At 30.1% G+C, this 14003-nt stretch overlaps 1 protein-coding gene across 1 annotated transcript; it reads left to right on the forward strand.

Moving 5' to 3' along the window:
- Positions 1–5992: 5992 nt before the first annotated feature.
- On the forward strand, positions 5993–13738 carry LOC125073178 (pro-corazonin-like). Its single transcript, XM_047683902.1, has 3 exons — positions 5993–6112; positions 12593–12795; positions 13610–13738. The coding sequence occupies exons 2-3, from the start codon at positions 12598–12600 to the stop codon at positions 13706–13708; spliced, it is 297 nt and encodes a 98-aa protein (XP_047539858.1). The 5' UTR covers positions 5993–6112; positions 12593–12597; the 3' UTR covers positions 13709–13738.
- The last annotated feature ends 265 nt before the right edge of the window (positions 13739–14003 follow it).

Consider the following 14003-nt stretch of genomic DNA (forward strand, 5'->3'; position numbering starts at 1 on the left):
GCTATAACTAGATATTATTGTATAATGTTTTACCCATTTCTTATAACGATAAGGAAGCGTCGATACAACACATGATTCAATTTCCCTCTATCGAATCCCCCCCCCCCCCCCCTTTCCAGCCTTCTACAGTTTTTGCCTTAATATACGTCAAATCTTTTCTCACGTGAGCTATTAATTTAAATTAAAAACACGCTTTGACGATGTGTTTTCATAAAAATATGTTTAAATTATAAATTAATAACAAATAAACTTTTATATATGTTTAAAACGACAATAGATTTTTGGAATTATCATACGATCGCTTATTCTAATAGGTCTGTGTAGTTTGTAATCGTTTTCAACCGATAATTGTATGATCCAAATTGCACCTTTATCATACAGACATATACACCAAGTCAGCAATTTTTAATAAAATGCTATTTGTGGGTAAATGATAAAATTAATTTACCGGCGCGCACTGTAGTAGTTGAAAATAAGTTTGAGCAATTCTTTTCTTTCCTTTCATTTTAAAATTACAGTTTTTCGTTAGTAGTAGATTTATGCCTCTTAGTGCCATTGCAGATTGAAATTTGATTTTATGCAATATTCTTCAAATTTGATAAGATCCCATAATAATTAGTAGAAAAAATCCAGAACTAAAGGTGAAAGACTAATTTTAAGCTTGAGTTGACTTGAGTAGTACATCAGAATAGCATATTTAATTACTAATATAAAGATACAATTATTCCTAAATATTAAAATTCTTAGTATAAAAATATAGATATACTTTATTTAAAAGACTTAATATATATTTTTAAGCTGTTTTTTTAATTTTATATGTTAATATGTTTTATTTTTATTATATATAAATACAAATGTTTTTAACCTCTCAGAAATTATATTGATGGTAGAAAATTTGTATTCTCTTGATTAACTTTTTTTATTAATCCTTTGTCTCTAAGGTTCAATTAAAAAAACAATAACAAGAGGGTTCGTTTATAATTCGGTAAAAGTATTCAGGCGCAATAATCGGTAATTAAAAATTTATATAATCTTCGTAGGAGGATTTCTATCGAAAAGAATAGATATATAATTATATAATATTATATAGGCCTTATACCTAATTCTTGTAGCAAAAGTATTAAAAAAAATTATTGTCTTTCGCACAAAGGAAGTGATGATTTTGTCAAAATATCTACACGTCATTACATGATTTATACTTATTGATAACTTCGTTTATGAAAATGTTTTAGCTTATAGGTGAAATATTTTATGGTATTTTATTTGAAAGAAAAAATGTTAATAACATGTTACGGTCTGTGGCAAATGGGCTATCAGATAGTAGGTGGTCACCATTGCCGTAGACAGTCCAGCTGGCAGCTACCAATGACATTGTAACAAAATTATTTCAATTAAATTGTCAGTATCGTTGTATTTTGAGTTATGTTTGTACAAATCATAATTACGTTTTCATTAAATAAAAACTAAGTAAAAATGCATTGTATTAATTCAATCTATAATTGATTTTAAAACTCAAGAAAAAGTACAGTTATTAAAGATTTGATATTTCACTTATGACTGGAGTTGTCTGATTTCACTTAGTTCGGCTTAGATGCCACAAGAAGACACAAATGTAGTTCAATTTTTAACAATAAATGTGGATAAAGATCTTATCTGTACTCAAAACATCTTGCTTGGACGATATTTTGATACAATAATTAGTTCATGGATACAACAAAGCTGTTATAATTCGTACATAAACGGACAAACCGTTTGAATCAAACGTGTCTTATAGTTTTTGCTAATGATTTTCACTATCATAACCACTGAATAGCTCATTAATACAATTTCTGTATAATTTGATCGTTGATTACAAGCTTCATCATGCTGTATTGAGACATTATAAATTACACTACAATTATTAGAAGCTGCCTCCAAACAATCTCAAGGCATCAAGGATATAAATCTACATAATAGAAATGGCTTAAAAATACGACTATGAAATATGAAATCTTTGTAGATTATTAAATATTAGAGTAAATTGTAAGTTATAGTGATACCCAGGTACTTTACCTACTAATATATTAACAATATCTCGTTACCGGAAAAAAATATTATTAATTTTAAAGGCGTATAAAATCTTTTTTTTTTATAAATATCTGGTATGATCATTATTAACTACAAGGAGAAAATATTTATTTATTTAATGATCTGTATTATTTTGGTTATGAAATCAGAATTTTATAGTGATTGTAATAGAATTTTTATTTAAAGAAGTAACTAAAATAACTAAATAAGATAAAAAGGTTCATAGTAAAATAATCTTTACAGTTGCTAAATAGAAATTTATATCAATATTTTGGATCTCTGTATACCTAATTCGATATTTAAATTTTATATCACCATACTTAATTCATTAACATCATCCATTCTGACAAACTTATATATAAATACATAACAAAAACAGTATTTTCTAATAATAGTTGGATAAATGACGTGTCTAGTATTATCACTTCTAGGAAACCTGAATTATTGATTTACTTCAATAATGACTGATGTCATCGTGTCTGATTATATTTCTCTTAATTATATGGCTAAGGTTTATTAGACCTTTGATTAGAATCTGTTTATAACCACAGCCCACGCTCAAATAAATTAAAAAAAAAAAAACTATTTTTCTGTTACAAGTTGTACCTGCAACATCCTTCGACGTTCGAAATTAAAAAAATAAATTCTTTGAATATTTTTTTTTTAATACACGATATTACAATGGTGTCGTTAACAAATGAGTTGTAACAATTTGTAATTTTATTTCGCTATTTATTATTCCATGAATCTTCTGATAGAACACCAAAAGACATAATTAACTATTAACGTCGTAACGTATTATTTAATAAATATCTTTATACTTATTTCCGTTTTATAAAATACATTATGTATATGTTACTTGCGTTTTTTTGTAAATCTATTTTTTTTAAGTATTATAAAAAAAGATTATTGTTATTAAATTGTAATTTTCTCTTAGCGTAATAAGCGTATAAGTAGGTACTACAAAAGTAATCTTAATTGAAAATGGACTAAACTATGAAGGGCTTTTATTAAAATTAGCACTAAAATCGCATCTCCGAAACGTACTGCATCTTCTGATATAAATTTTATTTATGTTGATTTGTTAATTTCTTCATTTAGGCATGTAAAAAAAAATCTCCTAGTTCATGAATGTAGACGTATGTACGATATTTAAAACGACTACATGTCATTACTAAATGTAATGACATGTAGTCATGTGTAATTATGTAAAAACATTGCTTGCACACTAATCCAATAGTCCTTCCTTCTAGCTTCTTCTAGTGCTAGTTTGTTAACAGTACGATAAAAATTCGATAATTTCATTCCTATAACCGGCATTACATATCTGTCATCGGAATAGGTAGTTATTACTAGTTATTATTATTAGTTAGAAGAGAAATCTAGGAGGAAATTCTACTAATTTATAACGATACGTCCCCGATTCTATTCCGATCCAACTGAATTTCTCACAAAACTCTCAGCGTAATGATAACTGAATACCATTTCTTCTTATTTATATGAATTGTTAGTATTTTTGTTAGTAGAATTGCCCAGCCTGTAAATTATTTGTAGGGTAAGGCGATTTTTATCCACTGGGATACAATACGATAACCACTGGGTTATAGTCTCATTTTGAAGAGCTCCAGCCGTAGATGTGCAGAAAAAGAGAATTATTGAGTGATTTACTATCAAATAATTAATTTTATATAGCGGAAAAAAGATACTGTCTAAAACTTCTACGTACTACCTAACCGTACTACGGTTGTATAAGAAAAAAAAAATGAAAAACGTAAACAAAAGTAATATAAATGCTATCAACAAACTGCAATTTTAACTGAAGCAATGTAAACTATTTGCCATTAAAAACTTCATTTAAATAAGGTTTGGGTTTAAGGTGAGTAACTCGCAGTTTACAATGAAATTAAATCGAAACAAAACCTGTCATAGGTGTCGATTTTTTTTTTTGAATAAACGCTTATTCTCGCGTATTATAATTTAATATACATAATTTGTTAAAAGAGGTTTTGTTAGTAAAATTTACAAATTTGACTATTTATAAATCTACATCAAAGCTTATTAATAAATTGTACTATATGCTATAAATATCGATGTAATATAAGTGCACCTTTATTACATTTCGTTACACATACAATGAACACAGATTCACAACTGGAGTTAATTGATAGTTCGAAAATTTTAAATGTAAGGTTTCTATCGAGTTCGGAAATGTCAGAACGTATAATTTAATATTTTCATATGTGAAATGCACCGGAACAATCGATCATCGACATCGTTTACTAAATGGCGGTTTAATTACGGCTTTTTTAAATTTTAAATTTGGAACACCTATCCTCCATTGCCAATAGGCAATAATAATTGACCGAACGATTTTTAAGCTAATTCACACGATGTTACGCCAACCATAGAATTTAAGATTTTTTTTGTCAACCAACTACGCAGGAAATATTCTAGTGCTCAATTGTGTGCGCAGACACAAGTTCACTCTCCATTCCTTCACTCTCCTAACTCCAACTTCGAGACTTCGAGCTGTTGCAGAGAATTATTCGATCGAAAACCCAATAATTTTTTAGCCCAGCTTGGGCTGATAAAAGTTTGAACCCAAAACCTCTGGATTTTTGGCCTTATATTAAGCCACTAGACTAAAGAGATAGTCGAACAGAGCATTAAGTTACTTACTTACTGAACGTCTCAATGTTCCCTATTGGTGGAAACCATCACTAGCTCGCTTACGAAAATTTCGTTCATGCATTGTTATTTGTGTAGCATTTAAATTATTTTTTTGGTTATTTCATAGTTTGTAACCTGAGTTGCTGTTTATAAGGCTGTTTATGTGTTATGTAGTTTTATAATGAGAAAAGGCTAATATTTAGGGCTACACGAGTATCTAATAAATTTGTTCCAGAATCTGGCTCGGACTCATGTCACCATATCACTTTTTCCCTGATCGTTTGGGTCGCAGTGTGTGTTCTAATATCTTCAGTTAATCGAAGGGTAGTTAAAGTACCTTCTTGCACATCCCATCTCTCATCAAGTTTAGCTTTTTCTGTCTTATCCTGTAATCTAAGCTAACACATGTGACATATGACAGTGAATCTTTGATTTTTTATTTACAATTGTATACCACCAAAAATATTACAAAATAATACTTAGAACTATTAAATATATAGTGCAAGAGATCGTCCTTTGTACTTTATTAAGATGACTTGCCCATTTCTTCCAAACAACCAAATCAAAAGAGACTTTAAAAAAAAAACTTCATGGCCTCTGGCAAAGATTTCCACGATGACCAGTCTTGCTACCAGCAACAAACTTCATGCCAGTAACACACATTTATAATATTTATAAGTTAATTAAGTAATTCATTAGTTTGTGTAATTAGTCGGTGCAACTGGGCTAAATTATACCAAACCACGTTTACACGCGGGGTGCAAATCTGCGTTTGTTCATGGCTGTTCTACAATGACGCAAGGAAATATACAAGTCGATTATTATTAGATAAATATACGATATACGTTAAGATTAATTAGCGAGGAAGCTTGTGTTTATTGACGTACATATCTTAATGGGAACATTGCATGTTATATTGTCATAATTAATTAATTTTGGATGTAAAAAAAATACTAAAATTATTGTCAATGCCATTCCGGATTTAACATAAATCCTTATAATGTAACAAACATCTGAGTTAAATTTTAAATGTAACTACCTATACTTTGGTAGCTAAAGAGAAAAGCGCTGTCCATATAAATTTTTAAAAATGCTGAAAATATTAATGCACTAAAGATAAGATATAACGCTTTACTCCCAATTATAATTTCAAATTTATTTCTTTACGTGGGTGTTTTGAAAATATTCTGAGACCACTGTAGCGCGCCCCGTTTCGTATAAAAGGGGTAAGTTGACTCTACGAAGTGTAGTCAACCGTCAACTGAAGAAGGATCAAGATCCAATTGATACTTCGAAATTTAAAAAAGTATATTTTAAATTAATTTTAGTTTGATTCGAGTGTGAAAATTTTCTTTGTGGACTTCTAAGCGAAAAGGTAAAGTTATTTTGATGACTTTAAATGTTTATTTTTAATTTTCTGTACTCTTTCAATTTATGCATAAGTGACATAACAGATAATTTTTAATTTAAATTATTTTTATTATTATAAGTTGCGTTATATTTAATTAAATTAAATAGGTACGTAGTTAAATAAACGTTTCGAAAAGTCCGAAAGTACACATACTTATGAGTCTGTATGTATCTGTAGTCATATTAGAACTCTGACACTTCAAACCGGAACTACTCAAAAATATTAAGTATTTCTGTTTGGCAGTAGAATTTGTTATGAGTGGATGATATCAACCCAGGCTTTCACAAAACCTTACAAAGTAAAAGTAATTGGAAGTAATCATTAATATTTCAAAAGAATTAAGATCACATTTAATTACTAATCCACTTAATTAAAGACTAGACAGTGCGATAAATATATGTTATTAATTAATTATTAATTACAATTAATCAGTCAACTTTTGACATAACGTGATACTTGGTGGGATAGGTTACGTTTTAACAATCGCGTTATCGCAAACACTCCAAATAACCGAGCAAAAATAATAATAATACAAAATGTCATTGTATATTTATTTTTCATTAAAATATATATCAATATAATTTTCCAAAAATGCCGCCAAAATAAACACCGTAGTCCTACTTCAAATTATGGATCAACAAAAAAAAAAAAAAGTAACCAAACATAGGTAATCTTTAACGGTCAATTAAGATAAGGTCCTCCGAAATTGCATATATACTATGTAAAATGAGGTATAAAGCTAGTCAAACTCAACCTGTGGTTTTTCGTATGAGAAGACTATTGATTTTATAAAACGCAACAGCAAAAAGAAGTTTCTAAACTTTTTAGTTTCTAAACAAATGACAATATAAATTTCACGTATAATATTGTGTGGTAAAACGAACCAGCTCAGTATGGCTGAGTCGAAACACAGTTTTGGTTTCCAGCTCTTCTCTTTACCTCAAATATAAAAATAAATATATATGTACATGAATAATAATAACCCACTCGTCAGATATTCTACCACCAAACAAAAGTACTCAGTATTGTTGTGTTCCGGTTTTAAGAGTGAGTGAGTCAGTGTACAAGGGACATAACAACTTAGTTCCCTGGGTGGCGCATACGCGATTTGGGATATGGTTAAAATTTCTTGCCGCTTCATTGTCTATGGGCGGTCATTACCACTTACCATCAGATTATTTGCTCGTCCATCTACCTTTATCATAAAAAAAAAAACTGTAACCTGAAGAATCGAGTAAAGTAGCAAAAGCATCAGAGTTATCATCAGATAGACCGGTTGTAAAATTCTTTAAAAACAAATCTTTAATAGCAGTACTATTAAAATCAAGGAACCCACAAATATGGATGAATATATGATAATATAGGATGAAAGCAAAGAAATCATGACGAAGACTGTTAAACGGACTAACGGTTAAAATATCCATATATCTATACGATATCAAAGTAAATGTAGGTAGAGGAGACGATTATTTTGTATAATAAGTACATAGTAAACAACATCTCAAGCTCTATTCTGTAAGAACTCACGTCGTATCTCACACGCGAAAACCGAATATTGAAGACCGACTGGGTGATACCCTGTTTTAAAATTATTATAGTCAATATCATTTCATGCTATTTTGTGATGAGTTTAAATGTTTTTTCTTACATATTAATCTTAGGCATCATAACTAAATGTTATTATTTCTTTTCGTGTCATGTGTGATATTGGCTGAATGTTTTGTGCTCAAATACCGTAAAATTAGACACATAAAAATAAAAAAAAAAATTGCAATATGCATTTAATAATATTATTATATAGTTTAAGTATTTTATAAAACAGTGTTAGTTGAGAAATGAAACCCATTACGTGCGTGTGAATGAAAATTCAATTTACCTAAATGGTTATAGTATATTATAGTAGGAAACAAATGGTCCATATAGAAATACTAACAACGGATCACAAGATCTTTCGCTTCAAATATCGTATCCACAGATTTAGAGCTGGCTAGATACCGCATGTTCATTAGATATTATGGAAACTCAGCGTATCATCTTTATAGGGTTCCGTACCCAAAGTTTAAAACGGGACCCTAAAAAGACTCTGCTGTCCCTCCGTCTGCCGTCTCCGTCGATAGGCTGTATCTCATGAACCGTGATAGTTAAAAAAAAAAGTAAAAGGTATGTTTTATTTAACAAGTTTGTACTTAAATATAAAGTTGTTGGAGTATCCTTTTAAGCATATGAAAAGCCTGTGCCAGGAAACTCCGCTCTTCCATATCACGAATTAGATAGAAGTATACAAGATATTTAAGGTACAACAATAATAAAGAAACAATATAAAAAAGTAATAATAAGAGAAGTAATTACCAAAAAGGAGGCAAATGTGGGATTAAAATGTATGTATATGCATGCGTGCGCATGCGCATTTGTGTGTGTGTGTGTGCGTGTGTGTGTTAGACAGTTATTTTTTTACAGAAGATGTATTTCCGATGCCGCTATAACAACAGATACTATCAACAACAACAGATATAAAAATTAAAGGGGCTCCTATAAAACAGATATTATTTTTTTGCCGTTTCTTATAGATAATTTTACGGAACCCTTTATGCGCGAGTCCGACTCGCACTTGTTTATAACAACGATTACATCACTTAAGCCATAATTGAACATCATTATAAATATTTTAAAATTGGATCAGCTATTTGAGTAACAAAATTAATTACCAATGATAGGTAATACCTTCACCGATTTACTATCCTAGAAAAGTTTTTACACTTTATAACGGCTCAATTACACGGACACAAACTAAAGTATGAGCGCGTCAAGCTAAAAACTTTGGGCACAATTGGTCGAACGGCTTGCGGTATCCAGCCTACTGCAAATCTATGATCATATTGAGAATCAAAGAATATGAACTAAACGATCGTACCTCTCAAATGGTGTGACATAAAAAGATTCTCTTAACTTGTCAAGAGACCAATTGATTTCAAAACGAAATTAACATAAACATTACAAACTGTACCTTCGCTTCTAAAAAAAAAATAAAAAAAAAAAAATAGTACACTTATTAATTACTATATACTACAATATTGTAAAGTCACAAAAATATTTGAAATTCGAAGTTGTCGTTCGATTCGAATATATAATTTTTATTGAATAAAGTACCTAAAAGCGTAATTTTCGAGTTTTCGTCCCGGATCTTCGCAGTAGAATATTCTGTGGAAAAGCCGAACCGATGATCATTTTACATTCAACTTTAACCTGTTATTTGATTTAAAATAACTGATAAGAGCCTATTATTAATAATAATGAAAGTATAATTATGACTTGTCATATCTACCATTGCGGAGTTGCCCCTTCCCATTCGAGATATTACAAAAACCACCGATTTGAGTTCATTTTAAAGATGGTAATGATAATAAATACAAAAAAATAATGGATTGTATTTTTATATTAAAATAATATAATATTTTTGATTAATATATGTAAAGATTATACAGCGCGAGATACTTCTGTTCTTATATCACAACCCAAGAGATCCTATACCATTTGCGTTTTCTATTATAACAACTACGCTGTTAATATTATTAATAAAGTGGCGTTTATTGTTTCGCTAGTAAAATATTTACATATGTTAAAAAGCAGGATATATTATTATACTAAATGTTTTAATTTCTTATATATCTACTAGACTAAAAAAATCTCTAAGAAATAGCTTTAATAATCTTAAAACTACATGTATAAATTTGATGAATGAATGAACGAATGAATGAATTTATGAGTGTAAATAATGATAAGTTTTTTAAGTATCAGTGACAATCGCGAGTTCAAGTTCGACCAACTTAGTAAGTGTGCATGACTTTTGTTGTAATTCATCTAGTTCTCGCTTATATGTGAATCTAGCGATCCACCCCGGTTTGCACGGGTGTAATTTATGAATCAATAAAATCAAACAATATGAATATAAATACTTGTAGCTTTCTAGTGAAAACATTTTTACAATTGGCTCATTAGTTCCGGAGATTACCACTATACACAAACAAACAAATTGTACCTCTTTATAAGATAAATAAAGATGAAATTCTGCCACATGTATATCAAACAGCTCCAAACAGTCTTGCTACGGTGAGAACAGGGCCTTTATTTATACCAGTAACGGGACCGTTAAAGGCCTCTCTATATCTATAAATTACTAAATTACTAATAGTGAAAATAGTAGTGGACTGAGATTGGTATAAAATTATCGGAAAAGGACGCATTAAAGCAACGGTAAAATGCGTCCCCCATCTCTAAAGTGGAGTCTAGTTGTAATAATTATAGAAGAGGAGAGAAGAGGAAATAAGAGGCGCCTTTGTTAACATTGAACACCGGTAATTACCGTTTGTCACATTTTCTTTTAAAATAAAAATGTTTCACTCGATACTTTGTAATACGCTTTATAAAAGTCTGGATGAAAATTAGCGGAGGCGTTTCTCAATTCGATTTTTTTTCTATCGATGAAATTTTAATACAACATTATTTATTTAAACATGCGAGAATTTATTATGACATAATATTTTGCTTGGTGTTAAGGCTTTGTGTCTGGGTAGGTACCCCCCACTCATCAGATATTCTACCGCTAAATAACAGTTCTCAGTATTGTTGTGTTCCGGTTTGAAGGGTGAGTGAGCCAGTGTAACTACAGGTACAAGAGAAATACCATTGTAAATTCCCAAGGTTGATGGCGCATTGGCGATGTAAGGAATGGTTAATATTTATTACAGTGCCATTGTCTATGGGCGGTGGTGACCACTTACACTTAAATCTCGACACTTATGAGCGATATCTTGCACAGTGGATAGAACATGGGAATGTTAATATAAAGCTACGGGTTCACATCCAGGCGAGCGGATACTGTTTATTGACACATGATTTTTTGCTACTTGTGCGTAATAAACTCTAAGCTTTTTCCTTTAGAGAATAACATGCCTTTTTTAAGTTACAGAACACCAACAAACCTATAACCAAGGTTTAAATAAAATGCACACTCGGTTCAGTTCAGTTTGTTCAGTCTTTCAAACTCGTATTCAACGTGAAATATTTTTCATAAGCGAGGATGATGCGTAGTAAACTCTTAAGGCAGTGGTTACACGAAGCGACAATTTTCTTGTCAATGTTTAGTTTTTCTTAAAGTTCTGATCTGATCTGATCTGATGAGAGTTATGACTTTACGTGTTTAAGAGACTTAATCGAGTCTCCTCATAATTAATATTAAAACAAAGTTATTTTAACTTTGCCGATTCATAAATTCAAATGATTTTTTGGAAAATTATTAATAATTATGGCAATATTATTCAATACAAGATTATATAGTTGATAAAAAACGGTGGTGATAATACTTTTTCAGTTTTTGAAATCAAGAAAATTAATTATATTTAACAGAAATAACTTTGTGTCTTAAATGTTTGAAAAAGTAACCACTGGGTTTTTATGTCGGTACTTTTTTTGATTGTTACAACTTTATTTTTAGTCCTACTAGTTAACTATTAACGACATTTATATGGATGCACAAGTGACGTGCTGTTGCAAATATAATGTGATCCTACCAGTAGGTATTCGTACTTTGATAAAAACTTGATATAACCCAAATAGTTTTAGAAGAATGAATACATTTTAATAAGTATTATAACATTGGAAACAATGCTATGTAAACCAAAAAATTTAGTGCGTTCAGCAGTATCTGAGACAATAAATCGTTTAATTTTTTTTAACTACGTAATATGCACTTGTGGTATGATCATCTCTAAGAATGAAAGATTCGAATTAGATCCATTAAAGTTTTAAGTCTAAAATAATTTATAAAAATATTGTAGTAAGTAATGTTTAAGATTAATTTTGATGTTTTATATTGAATAAAGTAAACACAATATTGATAATTAGACGGTTAGAACCAATTTTTATACCAAAGATCAGGCATTGTTTTTGTCGTCAGTATAGTTTCCTTTTTGTCACATTATCGGCAGCAAGAAAACTAATATAATAAATACTTTTAATATCATAAAGTTAAACAGAGCCTAGAATTGACCCTTGCGGAATGCAATTTTTATATAACAAACCTAAAAGATTATTCTACTATTACACTCGTTGACTTCTTCGACTTAGGGACGAAGTATTGAGAAAAAAACGTTTTATTACAACACCTTAATGTTTAAGCTTTAATTTATTGAAGCATTTCGTGGACCATGTAATCGAATGCCTTAGAAAGATCAAAAAATATCACTTCTTCGATATTTCCAATGTATAAAGCGCAACTGATGTAAATATTGCACAGAGATCTATCGTGTTAGCAAGAATAATGGTCTTATAATAAAGCCTACTCGTATGTGTTCCTCTATGTTCATACACGTTTGTTACATTTTAACCTTGCGTGGAGCTAGCCAGGCTCACTGACTATAAAATAATATAAGTTCGTATATTTTTTAGTTACCATGGTTACGAACACAACCATCCTTCTCATCATTGTTACGATGACGTCGGTGGCATCACAGACATTCCAGTACTCAAGAGGCTGGACGAACGGCAAGCGAAATGGGCAGAAAAATGAGTTTAGCTTAGAGAGGATTTTGAACCCTTGTCAAATGCACAAGCTTAAATACTTGCTGGAAGGAAAACCACTTACGGAAAAGGTACATTTTGTTTAATATAATAGGAAATAAAGTTTTTATTAATTTCATACAATAAAGAATTAAACATATAATGTTCATTAAAATGACTGGTATAATGCTGTGTGTAGGTAGTTGAGTCGCAATATGGCACTGGTTATCAGCTGGTGTACGTGTATCTTTAAGTGTAGTTTTCGACGTTATTATACCTGTAAAATCAATAAACAATTGATTATTCAAAACAATAGGTGTAACATGTATACAATACAATACATGTAGCAACACATGTGACAATGAAATTAAATGAAAAATTATCCATTACATAACATTACATAAACCATACCTCAGATAGATTTTTGACTATCAATATACAAGTGTAATCTCGTTGAATAAAGATGATTGACTTCGACTTTGACTAGACACCCTCTGAGAACTTGCAACTCAATTTGAAATCAGTTCAAACCAAAAGAAAGGATTAAAATTATACAGACATATATTTGGTTTATTATATTATTTACATAGAAACATTACACTTACTGATTGATTGACGATTAAAACTACGACTGGTTCGGAAAATAATAACTAACCAAAGTCTAGGTAAATGAGTAATAATCTTATTATTTCCCACTGCTGGGCAAAGGTCTCCTCACCATTTTCAGGAGCTTGGACCACACTTTTTTAATGCTGTTTGGTTTCATATATATATATATTTTTTTAATACGAAAAAAGTATCCACATGGCCGTGCCTTGAAACAAATAATTAGTTTCAAAGGCGCCGCCATGTAAAAACTTCTTTTGAAAAAAGGATTTAATGTAACTTATATTCCTTCATTTTCAGATTCTAACCCCTTGTGATTATTTAGAAGAGGACGGCGAACTACCAAAGCGATACAAATCAGACCCCGGACAGGACTCATTGTACGACGCCTTTCAGTAAATTCTAGTACCTTCTACAACGTTGCCATAACATGAGATTTTGTATTAATGTATTATCTTAACTTAATTATAAATAAATAACTATAGTATAAGACATGAACTAATTATTTTGTATGTCACAAAAAAAGTCTTAAATTTTCATTTAAAAAATGGATTCATTATAAAAAAAAAATCTCTAATTACGTCAATGCATAAAATGGCTGGTTTTATGTATTTGACTCGACTCTGACTAATTTATTGTTATTATTAATAACTCAATAATACATATTATTAAAAAAATCGGCTCCAGTGAGTTT

The sequence above is a fragment of the Vanessa atalanta genome, chromosome 23 (genome assembly GCF_905147765.1).
Source record: "Vanessa atalanta chromosome 23, ilVanAtal1.2, whole genome shotgun sequence".
In the NCBI taxonomy this organism is placed as follows: domain Eukaryota; kingdom Metazoa; phylum Arthropoda; class Insecta; order Lepidoptera; family Nymphalidae; genus Vanessa; species Vanessa atalanta.